The sequence below is a fragment of the Astyanax mexicanus genome, chromosome 2 (assembly GCF_023375975.1).
Source record: "Astyanax mexicanus isolate ESR-SI-001 chromosome 2, AstMex3_surface, whole genome shotgun sequence".
In the NCBI taxonomy this organism is placed as follows: Eukaryota; Metazoa; Chordata; class Actinopteri; order Characiformes; family Acestrorhamphidae; genus Astyanax; species Astyanax mexicanus.
In genome coordinates, this window is record NC_064409.1 from 37964760 (window position 1) to 37979245 (window position 14486).

Genomic DNA, 14486 nt, shown 5'->3' on the forward strand with positions numbered 1-14486 from the left:
TTTATTCAGAAACTCAAATCTCACCATGAACACTGTGGCTGAAAGGATCTGAAAGTTGTCTGATGGCTTTCTGTGTATCAAAGTACGAGGATTTAGTGGACATAATCATGGACACACTTATCAGAGAATTAAATGACTGATTTAATAGGGTCCTTTTTCTGTTTTCACTTTTTATTTTTTTATTCTTTTTATCAAAATTGTAATTACAATAGTGTTGTTGGAGCATAAAAATAATTAAATGACTTGCTGTTACGGTTTAGTTGAATTTTAGCATTGAAATTTAGAAGCAAATAAATAAATAAAATAAATGTTACTTATTTGTTTATGGCTGCCCTTTTATTTGCCTCAAAATTGCAAAACAATTGCACATGCCGGAGGTTATTTTCAGCAGGTTCTAGGCTACTTAAATGCATTTTAAAGAGTTACTACACTCTAATACATTATTAATAAATTAATAGCTGAAATATGTTGCTCTGTAATACTCAAATATACCAGTCCTATTAAAAACACTTAAAATTGAGATGCAGATATTAAAGTAATTCAGATATTTAGTAATTACATTTATTTAAAACTTCTAATAAAGCCAAAATAAAATAAAATGCTTCAAATAAACTGTGCTGGTTGGATTATATAGATATGTGGATTATGGCTACAGTTCATTCAAGTCTTTAGTTAATGACCTCAGAACCGCAGATCATCAGATGTTTCTCTACTGGTTATAAATATATGTATATTTATATATATCTGTGATTAGGGCCCTAATTAAAGGAGACTGATAAACTACTATTATAATGCAGAATTTGAATTAGGACACATTCCAGGAGCTGTACATTGTGCAGTACACACAGATTTACTTTTAAACAGACTCTTTTTAACTGACAATTTTGAAAGCTCTGGTCCCCTTAGAGCATACTTCCTGTCTGGTGTCCCCCAGGTCACTTGAGTTTGAGAACACTACACTACACACCACTACAACATTACTGCTAATATTCCAGCTAAAACTAAGTATGATTAGCATGCAATGTTCAGATCTAACTTTAATGTATGGGTGAAAGGGCTTAAATCTTCTCTTCCTATTGACAGCGAGTCAGTACTATACAAGAGAGATACTAGCCATTAGAGGAAGCTGTCTCATATAGAATACATTCTACTTTAATTCCCTTTCTCATTTTAACATACTTGAAAACTATCAGTTCTTCTTTACATTGTGTCCAAATGTCATGATGAAAGGACCTACAGAAATGTTCTAAAATGACTTGGCATAAAATCTTTGTACATTGACTTCCATTGAATAGTAAGAAGTGCATATTTTCTCCTGTGGAATTGTAGAGAGAGCAGGAGAAAAGTATACAAAAGCTAAACACACTCCATCGGATATAGACCATGGGACTGATGTGTGGTGGGCTGCACAATTTGAAACACCCCTTGGGGTACAACAGATTTGACCGTGTCCCAAAATGTCTTGATGACTTGAGCATATGACTTTAGTCTGTGATTTAAAGAGTGTGACTAAATGGATTCAGGCTCAGGCCTCAGAAAAACCTTCCATATCCCACAGCCTACTGAGCTCTATTTAAATTATGTGAACACTGTGTTTAAAATGACTGTTAAAATGACTTAAAAATAACTTCACTATTGTTGGTAAAGATTTGCACATTTATGTAATGAAAGGGTCAGCTGCTCAGTGTTCCTTAAGCAGAGAGATGACAAAATATTGTCATATTGCTCAGCCCTAACTATTAGTTTATACTGTTTGTTTATATAACTGTCCAATAGCATCCAAACTATCAACATTTATTCTTTCTGCTTTTTCTCTCTCTTTTTTTTCTTTATGCAGATGCTACATGGAAAGCATGTGATGGTGCGTGTAGGCGGGGGCTGGGACACTCTGAAGGGGTTCTTGTTGAAGTATGACCCTGGTCGTGTGCTGCAGTTCACCACTCTGGAGCAGAAGATTCTAGCTTATCAGAAAGGCTCGTCCGCCCAGAGCACCGCCCTCAGCGCTCAAGCCGCCCAGCCACCCACCATGGACCCCCTCGCTGCTGTTAACCTCCTCCCCTCTGCTGCCGCTGCTGCTGCTTCAGCAGCCTCATCATCTTCCTCGTCCACATCCTCTTCATCCTCATCCTCCTGCTCTGTCACTACCTCCAAACCCGGTATGCCTGCCTCTGGCTCTGCTACACCACGAGGTTATACCCAGTCGCCTGCCTCCACCCCATCTCTGCCCAGGAAAGCTGCAGCAGCAGCAGCTCTTAAAAAGACTCTTCATATGCCCACTCCCTCTCCCAAGACCACCCCCCTTCCCTCTCCCAAGACCACCCCACTCCCCTCTCCCACTCCAAAGAGAAGCCCTTTGCCCCAGCCCTCTCCAGTTGTTCCATGTGGGACGTCGCAGAAAGCTCCGCTTGCCTCCTCCAGACTGAAGCTTCGTCCACGTGCGAATCCCTCCCAGCCTCGCAGTCCCGTCTGCCCAGAGCCCACCTGCAAACAGCCCAAACCCTCCTCCACCCAGTGCCCCTCCATCTCTCAGAAACCTCCACAACGTGATGGACGTCCACCTCACGCCCCTCTGCGCTCACGTCTCGCTCAGAGACGCCCCCCCTCCCCTGCTGCTCGTCACCAGACAGACAGCAGAAAGGCACGACCCGTCTCCCCTCGACCAGCAGGCCTGGCGAAACCCCTCAGAGAGGCCAAGATCTCTCCAGCACCTGCCAGCACTAAAGCACCATTCACTTCTAAAGCACAGGTAAACTCTAAAGACTCAAAAGACCCTAAAGCACAAAGCTCCACCCCCTCCTCCCGAGCTCCCACACCTTCCTCTAGAGCCCCTCAGATCTCCAGGACCAAAGCTCCTCCAGCAGGGCCGGTTGGAGTGGGTAAAGGAGCCCCACGCACTGTGGCATCCACACAGCCCCCCAGCACAAAACCCGCGCCGTCCGTTCCATCCCTCCAGTCCGTTCACGTCACAAGCAGAAAACCACAAACCAGCAATAAAGCCCTACCCAAAACAAACCCTGCTCCGAACAAAGCAGCGAAACCCAACCCGAGAACTGCCAGCCAGAAACAAACGCCCCGGACTGCAGATCCCAAACCTAGAGAAGAGCCCTACTTTGAGATGAACAGTAAGAAGAAGAAGCTGAAGAGCTAAATATGTGCAGACAGTGGCGTTTTTCCTTCGTTCCTGCTTCGGTGGTAGTTTTTACCTGGAGGGTTCTCTTTGGCCTTCCATAGGTGTAGCACTTTGCTGTGAGATACTTAAGGCTTAAGGCTTGTATCTTGAACGCAGTACGGTTTTAAGATGGTATTTCGGTTCCAAATGTCTGTTGAAGTTGTACATGTTTTATAATTTATTTGATGTGTTTTTTTATATGTGCCATATAAAAAAGGGTCAGGAAATGATGTCTCTTCTATTTTAGAAACTAAAACGTGAAACGTCCTCCACACTGTTCTTTAGTGAACAGCTGAGAACGAGGCCTGCATCTTGTTACTTGATCTGGTTTAATATCAGTCTAACTCATTTTACATTCAGTTCATTCAGAGTCAATTTAGGCATTAACTGTTGAAGTGAAGCTGTGTAATTGAGCTGTTCCAACAGAATACCATGTATCAACAGTTTTTTTCCATTTGAGAGAAATCAGATATTCTATCTTTTTTTATATTAAATAATATATAATATGTGCTTTATTTAGACTGATCTCGCTATTCCTGAAGGCACTTAATGTATTCTGATAATAAAGAGAAAAGTAAAGAAAAAAAGCAAAGATTTTTCCCAAAAAGGGTAAAATTGTTGGTATATGGTATATAGTTGTTGGATAGGCTCATTTTGATTCATTAATCAGTGATTCTGCACAACACTGCACACATTTTTGTATTGGCTTCACTACGATACTCAGTAGTTTGTACATTTCTAACAAACTGAAGAAAAACTAAAACAATTATGAATAAAAATATACATTTACATATAGTTTCCATATGGACCATGGTTGCATGTCGAGTGCATACAGACTGCTGACTAAATAATTGTCATGATGTCAAGTAACAGATGAAAGTGAGCTGCGTTCCAAAGTCTAGGCTGCAGCCGAGGTTAGCTGCATTTTTCAGCTACTTCATCATAAAAAGATCCCTTCATAATAATATATCTGAGAAATGAAGCTGACGATTGTAGGGATTTTATGGATGCAACTGATGTATCCTTTGCAGCCCTTGTGTTTCCCACAATTGTTTGCACACGTAGAGCACCACAATAATTGTTTAAAATTGAGTTCATATTAAAATGCTTTAATATTATTTATAAATAAATTATAAGAAGAAATAAAAAGGACAAGTTTTGAGGCTCTCAGTACCTCAAGCACACAGTCTACACAGTCCTACCAGGACTGCAGCCTAGACGCAGCTAATGAACGCAACTACTGTAATTACTGTTCCAGGTTGCAAACCCCTTTAATATAAAGCACCTATTGGACCTATTGTCTTCCTCTTGTGCTGCTATAATAACCAAAGGCAGGTTTCCCTGAACAAAAAATGCAAGGAGCACTATAGAACACTATAGAACTATAGGGGTGGTATGTGGGTTTTTAGAGAGAACATGTATGGGTTTGGTTATTTAGTTTGTATGTGCCTTACCTGTATGGGCTAGAGTAAGTGTTTCCTTTAATTTATTTTTTGAAGTAGTAACTTTGTGATCTAATACAGTTGAGCTTATGCAGAAATCATGGTTAGCCATCTAGCTAGTCATGAAGATAGGACCTACCTCTAGACATGCACACAAATCACCACATGTACTACTGATTGAGTCAAGCCCATATTTCTGTTCATTTTTTTAATCAACTGCTTCAAGCAATAACACATTGTCACAATTATGTTTTTATACAGTTAATTTGCAGCTTACGCCAAACGTGATTTGCTTTTTTCATTTTTTTTCGTTTTTGTTTTTTTTAACTGGCCCTTACTTATATGGTGTTACAAGTTCTTGTCTCTCAAGGTATGAGTGAACTAGTTCAGATTTATTTTTAACAGCACTTTACAGTCGTTGGTTTGAATGTAGTCTTTCTAATGTGTTTGTGTTTGTATATATGTGTAAATCACTCTTGTGTTGCATTAAATAAAATTATCTGTTCTTTGGAAACAGTGTTGTTAAAGCTCATTTGTAAAACTTCTTTGTATTCTTTGGATTGTATTAAGTACTATTAAGTACAGTTCTGGTGATGGACAATTGGGTGGGAGATGCTACCACCACCATGTGTAACAGTTGTTACAGTTCTCTTGAGGTTAAATGTCTTTACCTATTTTACTTTAAACATCCTAATTGTCATTGTGGCCAAACAACCCCTGGAAATCTTTTTCTTCGTTTCTTATTTCCTTCTTCCTCTCCTTTCTTTCTCTATCCAATTATTTCCTTTTGACCTCTTTTAGGCCCTATGTAAAGATGTTTTTACCTTTAACTTCTATTATTTTTGTACTTCACTATTGTAAGTCGCTTTGGACAAAATGTCTGCCAAATATAATGTAATGTAATGTAATGTAACAAGTGCTTTCTCCAGATTCAACACAAATTGGCACTTTTGAATGAGTCTCAATGATTCAGTCCTTTTGTGAGTAGCGTCTGTAATATTTCGTAGAGCACCCTTTGCCTTTTTTCTGCTAGTAATTATGATTTCATAGCCAGACACCAACCTCTATCAGCATTCCTGAGAAATCTTTCTTCATTCCTCATGTGCAGTGGCCTCCAGTGAAGGACCCTTTATAAACAGCCGAGAAAAGCAGCTGGCGTTTGGAACGATTTGGAGGATATTGACTACCACTGCATTCAAGTTTGTGAGCTACTAAAATGTGTGGATGAATTATTGGGGTTAAAGGAGAAGTCCAGTGTGAAATGGACTTGGTGTGAAATGAAACATGATAAGTGAATGAATAGCCCATATTCGCTTGCCCCCAGCATTCTGAAATACAGCACTTTAACCCGATGCTCCTTACACTGTAAAAAGTGGGACTGGGGTTAATTAATATTTACTAAATAATTAAAAGTTACCAATACATAATAAAAAATGATATATGTAGTTAAAAATCAAATTGAGTCTAATTCAACAAATGTAATGTGTTTATTAATTGTATTTTACACAATTTTGCTTTAATAAAATTAACTGTGACACATTGAGTAAAATTTACTTAAATTTTATTGGTTACTTCAAGGATACAGAAAATTGACAGATTTTACTCATTAGGAGGTTGTTGTTTTCAATTAGCTTACACTTCCGCCCACTTTTCACCTCATGGACTCCAGACACCATGTTTTGAGCTGCTGTCCTCCAACTTTTTGTCCTCCAACTGAAAACGGTAAGACCTTTTTAAAATATTAATTAATGTTATAGCTCTGCTGTAAGTCAAATAATTTAGCTTCATAGTGATTGCTTTGTAGTTTTTATATTATATTTCATGCTTAGAAGCATGGCATGGACTAAAATGGTGGTCAGCTCAAATTTTCACTCACACTTTCAGCCCAGCTAGCCTCTGATAGATACAAGGTGGAAGCTATTGCTGGCTCCAAAACAAACTATCTGGTTTTCTTTAGCTCCTAACACCAGCTGGCTAAAGTTGAGCAGCCTCTGTGACACATTTACAGTATACCTGTTATCTTTAAAAATTATAAAAAGGAAAGCAAGCATTTTGCTTTGAAAGCAAGAGTCTGTTTGATAGACTTCATATAAGCTGTCTTGTAGCACTAGCAGGCTAGGCTTGAAGGAGTATAAGTGCGCCTTATAGTCCACAAAATGTGGTAATTCAAATCTAAGTCCAATAGGCAACTAAATAATTGTATATCATTGTTTAAATTAATGAATGAATAATTACATTTAACAGTCAAATTAGATAATTTTTGATTAAGTTGCATGTTTCTGTTTATTGCATGTTTCTAGTATTATGTATTCTCACAGTTTGATTTCGTCATGAATTTGAGATGAGTCTTGAATGTATTGATAGTGGCACCTAAATCTTGTGAAATACACAGTTGTAGCATGAGCACCATTTGATAAAACTTGCAACATAGAAGATCCAGTTTTAGCTCCTGTTACCTCCTTGGTGGTTGGAATTCATTAAATTCCTAATTGGGATTCTGTTGAGATTAGTTTTTAATTAAGAAGAGCATTCTTTAAAAGGAAAAATAAAATATTCACAATATAAAATGTAAATATTTAAGGAAACAAATGCATTATGAAATGTAATATGATACAGACAATTATTTAAATATTAAAATGGCATTATAAAAAATACAAAGGCATTTAGAGACAGTCAAGAAATATAATTTATTGAGATAATTATATATATTTTTAATTATTAGTTCATTGTAATAAAACAAAAAAATCTAATTATTCTAATTTAATAATTGCAGTCTCTTCCTCAAATTTTGCATTGTATGTCTGGTCGTATCTGTTGGTTTCTGCTTGTGATGCTTTTGAACTTGTGTATATTTACAGAGATGGAGGCAAAACTCAGAGTAATAATTGATGATCGAATTGAAAAATTGGTTCTTCCATCGGGAATCCCGCACACTATGTAGGAGCTGCAAGCTGTTGTAAAGGAGACCTTTGGAATTTCTAATGACTTCAGTCTTCAGTATCTGGACTCAGAATTTGAAGATTACTTTACCCTGAATAAAAGTGATCAAATTAAACACAAAGACACCATAAAGGTTGTTCACACTGCCCCAATTCTTCTTAACTTGTATCCAGTTGATGAAAGTTTCGGCAGTACCTCTGGTCAACCATCAACTGACTGTGAGTCTGCATCTTGTGAAGAGTCGACTACATCATTTGCAGAGCCATCTGGTGAATCCTCTTCTTCCCATGACACCATTATTCTTTCTAGGCGAAGTTCCACAGAACGATGTCAGCCATGGCCAAAGCAGTTCCCCATTCCACAGTTTGCATATGAAACTGAGATGTACCTTAAAAGAGCCGTTGAAGATTGCAAGAAGAACGGAACACTTCTAACTACCTCAAAGGTCAAGGCAGACATACTAGAGAAATTGGCTGAAACTGTATATTCATATACAGCCTATCCGTCAAGTGCCCAGATCTGTGATGTTGCTGAAGTACTGGTTCAGAAATATCCTTGCCTCAAGGAACCTGGCTCCTTCTCTGGTTACTATGGCTGGCAACAAAGCATCAAATACAAGATGGCCAATTATCGCACCAAACTTCGAGGCTTTGGTGTTCCTGAGGTGATATGCAATGCGGTAAAGCACAAGAGGCCTGCTGATCAGAAGTCTGCAAAGAACGTAAAAAAAAAACCCAGGAAAGCAGAGGTAAACTACCTGCCCCCTTACCCAGCAAGAGAGGACGAAGAAAGTCAAGAAAACGAAAGGATTGAGTTGCTCACTGAATTAAAGAAAAGGGACAATGCCACACTAATAAAAGAAAAAATGGCCAAAACATTTGCGCACAGAAGACACGAAATCATCAACCAGACACCCAGCATAGAAGACATTAAAACCAGATGGCCTGCTCTGTTTAAGGCATCTCATGTGAGTTCCAGTGTTGCTTAGACTTGCATGTTGTTAAAATATATTCATAGTCCATGTATAACGACAGCAGTTAAAAACATTCTAAAAACAATATTTCTAATTGTACTATTTGAGGTTCTAATTCTATTGTTTGTCTTTCAGCTCCAGGATGAGTTTCACAGAATCACAACAGTGCACCTTGAATCAAAGTTCATGTCCAAGCTGGATGAATATACTCCAAAGCTTCTGGCACTCTTCCATTCCAAGGGTGGAGCCCAAGGGTTGAGGTTAAAAGCTATCCTACACAAGGTATCCTTCAATTACTTCTCAGTTTGTTAATAACTAACTTAAACTGGAGAAATATAATTTGCAAATTGGTTAACTCTTCGGCATGAAATTATATAGTTTATACAAAACTTAGTTGCCGAATGGTTAATGTGGGGCATCTGGTAAGTATTTTTTTGGAGTATATTAAAGCTGTGTTTGGGTAATCTATGTATGCATATGCCTTCCGTGTCAGGGACACCAGCCAAATGGGTATGCATGTAGGTCCTTTGAGGTTGAGCCTGCTACAGTGATAGAAAGTGATCATAAACCACATAAAGGATCCTTGATAGACATTTGTTTAACATTAATATAGTCCATATGCTGATTTTTTTTTTTTTACAATTGTGTTATTGTGTGTTCTTTCATTTTTACTGTAAAATAACAACAGCATATGATAATGAAGAATAAGGATTGTTATCATTTCAGGCTCCCAGCCATCCTTAACATGATTAACATGATCATTAACATGACCAGAGAAGTTGTCATTCGGTGCTTGATGGTGTACCTCGGGGAATCGACAGATCAGCTCTTAAAAGAGTATGAGGTAAGTTGATATACATGTAAAAAGACTTAAGCTAACCCATAAAAGTTTATTTTTTTTTACTATTGAACTATTTAGTTCTAAATTTGTAATTGATATACGTGCCATTATTAAGAATTATAAAAATGTCCAAACTCAGAAATTAGCAACTTGAGGCCCAGGGATGTTCAGAAATGGGACCTTCTGCTTTGGCTGTTTCAGGATGCTGATGGAGACAGTGTGTCACAGGACCTTGCAGTACAAAAGATGAAAATCTACAAAATCAAGACGGAAACAGAGGGTACTGCAGACTTTGGTTTTGTGGTAGATGGTGTGAAAGTTCTGACTGCTCTGGGTAACTTTGCAAGGGCTTGCTCCATGCTTGTTGGATTTGCATATGCAGTGGATCTTACTTATCCCAAGGAGCTCAGGTACACATTCGAAGTCTTTCAAAAACTCCTCCTTGAACTGGACTGTTTAAAGCTCTCTCCAAAAGTGAATAGCCTCAAGAATAAGCTACTAGCTTAAGAAAGTGGACTTGAAGAGCTACCAGCTACTAGCTTAAGAAAAGGGATGTGTAGGGTGTAAAAGTTTTGAGAGTCACTACTTTTCTTTACATTGTTACATGTTTGACTGTTATGTTTAATTAATTCCTTAGTTAATCACATGTTCCTTGTAGTCCAAATAACCATACTAATGAGGCTTCATGTTTTTGATTTTATATTGGCACAGACAAATGTTCATAAGCGTTGTGATAGCATTGTGTGAACAAGACTCTCAAAAAGTGATTAGCCTCAAGAAAAATCGAATAGCTTAAGAAAAGGGATACTTACCGAGTGGAAGAATTTTTGTGTCTCTCAAAACTTAAAACTAAAGCTTTGTTAAATGCACACGTTTTTGTTAAATTCAAGCTTCATTGTTCAATTTGCCAGCTTGCTTAGTTAATCTCAGATGTTTCTTGCAGTCCAAATAATCATACACATTTGCGGGAAGAGTCTTTGTTTTTTATTTAATTTTGGTACGGACAGCTGTACATTGTGAATAATCCAATTTTAGCAAGGTAAAAAAGAAGAACGATAAATGGTCTGATTTTTAGTTGTCTTTTACTGGCATGGCTCTGCAGTTTTCAATCAGTGATTGTATTACGAGTTTTGTAAGAAATAAAAATGCTTTGAAATCTAAAAATATTGGGTTTTTTTGCCCCAACAGGATCAGAACTTGCAAACATAGAAAAAAAAACTATAAAAAATCTTACGAGGAAGTTTTAACCACAAGTGATGTGGAGAGAGCAGTTGTTAAATTTTTATTGGGCCTTATTTGTAACATTCCAAGTGAACCCTTATCAACATGAAGGACACAGATTGTCAGTCTATGTTACAGTGCTGTTGTATATCTACAGTTTTATTCCATGATAACCTGTTAATATAATTAATTAAGCCATGGCACCAACAAGACATGATTTTTGGTAGATTTTTGGTAAATCTGAGTAGATCTAGAATAAAAATTTACTTAATGTACAGAGGAATATGATTTGCAGTGTATATGTGTCTAAATAAATAATTATAAAAAGTATAGTAAGTAAAAGTATAAATTATTTTATTTTATTTAGTAAATCCAAATAATTTATACTCAGGCATTTAGTAAGCTTATATCAATTTCACACAGATCATTAGTAAATGTTAATCAATTTTCTACAGATACTGAGTAAATATAAATTAATTTTCTCCAGCTTCTTAATAAATATTAATATACTTTCCATAATTAATTAGTTTGGGTTTAATAAATATTTTTGAGTTACATTAACTCAAAAATTGCCATGCTATTACTAAATCCAACACATTTTATTCTGCTGCTTTTATTAGCCTTTGCTTATTTTTTTTTGCTTAAATTTAGTTAATTTATTCAATATTTTTTAAGTTTGACTAATTAAAATCTACTCAATTATATTACATGTCACTTTGTTGCCATAATTTTTTTAAGTAAACACTGTTCACATTTTTTACAGTGTACAGCCTTACAATGCTAGAGTTAAGGAACCCAGACATTCAAAACAAGGCAGTAAAAGTACAAAGATAGTATATTTTAAAGGACTGTTTATACACAGTTATTCAGATAGTTCTTCAGGTTCCACCATCTTGGAATTAAGTCAATAATTTGACAGAATCGGGGAACCGCCTGCTAAATTAATTCCATGGATGCATGAAATGCATGAATATTATAAAGATATTTTAAGCAACACATTTTACACCGGATTTATTAAGTGCTGTGGCTTTTAGTGTGATTTTAAAGTAAGAATAAATAATTAATAAAATGTCTGTTATTATTCTGTCTATGGTTCCTTGAGTAGTAAATGAACAACTAACACTCATTAGCCATATCTTTAACACCACCTGCCCACCCAGTTAATACCAACTTGTGGCTTACTCAGGCTGATCCATTTGGTTCAGCTAAATGAACTGTTTTCCAGCATTGTATAAACTAAGCTGGTCCATATTGGTTGACCAGCAAGACCAGTCTTGTCTACCAGTGTGACCAACATCATCAAGCTGGGTGGCCAACCTCAAATGCAATCTGCATATTATGTTGGTAAAGGTGGATGGTTTACCAGCTAGTTCACCAGTATAGGGTATGGTTTTTTAACAGGACAATGAACTTTTAACTGCTGTGAGAAGGAATGGCAAGATCGGTAGATGTGGTAAATGCTTTACCGTCCCAACTTTCTTTTTTTTTCTTTTTTTTTGGAAAGGCCTGAAATGAAGGAATGGAAAACAAGTGTTTGCACACCCCGCGACTTTGCAAGTTCTCCAAATTTGAAATAATGGAGGGGTCTGAAATGTTTATCTTAGGTGCATGTCCACTGTGACAGACATAATCTAAAAAAAAAAACATCTGGAAATCACAATGTAGATGTAAATTGTAGACCTCCACATGGCTGGAAATGGCTACGGGGCAATTGCCAAGGAGCTTAAAGATGGGTCAAGGCTGGGTCTTCCAACATGACAATGACCCAAAGCAAAGCCAGGATAACCAAGGAGTGGCTCTTCATTGTACTGTACCGTGACGTTTTACGTGACAGTGCCGCGAGACAGTGTCACGTGCACCCCCTAGTGGTGCAGGCCAGTTACTGCAGTGGCATGCTGTGTCACAGGACAGTGTACTGTGCTGTGACGTTTTACATGACAGTGCCGCGAGATGTAGATGTAAATTGTAGACCTCCACATGGCTGGAAATGGCTACGGGGCAATTGCCAAGGAGCTTAAAGATGGGTCAAGGCTGGGTCTTCCAACATGACAATGACCCAAAGCAAAGCCAGGATAACCAAGGAGTGGCTCCATATGAGGTATATCAAGGTTCTGAAGTGGCCTAGCCAGTCCCCAGACCTAAACCCATATAGAAAATCTTTGGAGAAAGCTCATACTCCATGTTTCTCAGCAACAGCCCAGAAACCCGGCTAATCTGTAGAAGATCTGTGTGGAGAAATGGGAGAAAAAATTCCTGCTGCTAGGCTATGTCTCTTAGAGCAGACATGCACCTAGGATCAAAATTTTAGACCCCTCTATGATTTCTAAGTGGGAGAATTTGCAAAGTCGCAGAGTGTTCAAATAGTTGAGCCGACAAAACATAAAATACTGGGGTGAATACTGTTTGCAATCAAACAAAATTAACAATATAATGTGAGAAACACTGTGTTTCTGATTTGGGTTGTGATTTAAAGTTAAACGTAAGTTAATAAATATTTAACACTTCTATATATGACATTTATTTAATCCATTTATTTGCTGAATTTCACACATTGAGAAAAGTAATAAGATTTGCCATACTTTATGCATGTTATATTAACGTTTATTTTGTATGTGTATAAAATGAAGCAAATGAACAGCTGAGATCGACTGGATTTGTTTAATTATTTTCACTATTAAAATCAACCAAACATTATTTACCCGGCAGCAGTGGCCAAAACTACCAGCTGTAAGTGAATGTTCTTTCTCTTAATAGATTTTAATACAACACTGCCACCTAGTGACTCATCTGCAATATGACTTCTCAATAAACTGATTATCAGAATAGTGTGTCTTTCTTTGACCACTTTCAAATACGTTTTTTGGTATCATTTTTATAAGACTTTAAGGTAAACAAGAATTATATTTTAACAGCTTAATCACTCAATATTTTACTTGCATGTGTGTCCACATTCTCATGGCAAGCTGCATGACAGGGTTGACAGTGACAGCGTGGACGATTTAGGTGAAAGCTGGCATTCGGTTGATCTAGAGTTGCGAACATTTCAAATTGTTTATGGTGTTCTGTTGAAAAAGATACATTTTGTTTTTTCTAAAATTACTTTATTCACCTTGTTATTTTAACAGTTGGATAGGTTACGCTTTACCTCTAAATATGGACTGTATTAAGTGAAATTATTTTAATAATTAATGAACATGCAGCAAGCGTCTTGTAGACATGACAAAAAAAAGATTAATGTTCCTCAATATTTGTAATAACGTGTAATTTCAGAGTAAATCTTTTTTAAAAATGTATTATTACACTCTCCAGACCGTAAAAACCAACTATACCCGCTCCCTCGGTTTGATTTAGAAAAGTTACTGCTTCATTACTCCAGGAGGTGGCGCTAATCAGATGAAGAGGTTAAACTTGCGGTGAAGAATATTGGTTGTCAAATTGTGTAAAACTGACACCAATAAATCCATAATTCTTGGTATTTGCTTATTAATAATTAATAAGTTAATAAATATTTTATCATTTTCAGTAATACAGATTACATGAAATACTGTAGAGAATTATCTTGATGTATATTGAGTATTGGGGAATCACAGTATTGTGATATCATTGTATTGTGAGATACGGTGGCCGAGAAAGCCCAACGCAGTGCAAATTGAAAAGCGCTGCAAAAGCACAAAACACATCCATCAAAATTACAACACAGGCGCAGCAAATAGAAAAACGCGCTGCAAATAGAACCACAACACAACGGAAGTGAGTCACAACACAACGGAATTTTCCCGGGGGACCTTAAAAGATGCTGTACCAGCTAAGCTGCGTCTTCAGTAACGTCTCGGACTTCACTATGTGTACAAAGGACAATAAGTGGCAAACAAGGCGTTTTGTGAAGCAGAACTTTTAATA

The 14486-nt window shown here is 37.1% G+C and overlaps 2 protein-coding genes across 3 annotated transcripts in view; both read left to right on the forward strand.

Moving 5' to 3' along the window:
• The window catches only part of gas2l3 (growth arrest-specific 2 like 3), a 42221-nt gene extending 37096 nt beyond the window's left edge, over window positions 1-5125 (forward strand). For both annotated transcript variants that reach the window (XM_022671705.2, XM_022671706.2), the window contains exon 9: window positions 1838-5125. In XM_022671705.2, coding sequence (XP_022527426.2) covers window positions 1838-3148 — 1311 coding nt within the window. In that variant the 3' untranslated portion in view covers window positions 3149-5125. The remainder of the gene's footprint in view (window positions 1-1837) is intronic.
• Window positions 5126-6881: 1756 nt separating this feature from the next.
• LOC125799152 (uncharacterized) lies at window positions 6882-9258 on the forward strand. The gene is made up of 2 exons (XM_049475210.1): window positions 6882-8518; window positions 8660-9258. Exons 1-2 carry the CDS (start codon window positions 7934-7936, stop codon window positions 8834-8836), a joined length of 762 nt encoding a protein of 253 aa, XP_049331167.1. The 5' UTR covers window positions 6882-7933; the 3' UTR covers window positions 8837-9258.
• Window positions 9259-14486: the final 5228 nt, after the last annotated feature.

Bases quoted from the DNA above. Each gene is read 5' to 3' on its own strand.
- LOC125799152 (XM_049475210.1), top strand. From the start codon at position 7,934: ATGTACCTTAAAAGAGCCGTTGAAGATTGCAAGAAGAACGGAACACTT. The intron at 8,519-8,659 runs GTGAGTTCCAGT...TTTGTCTTTCAG, and splicing joins CTCTGTTTAAGGCATCTCAT to CTCCAGGATGAGTTTCACAG.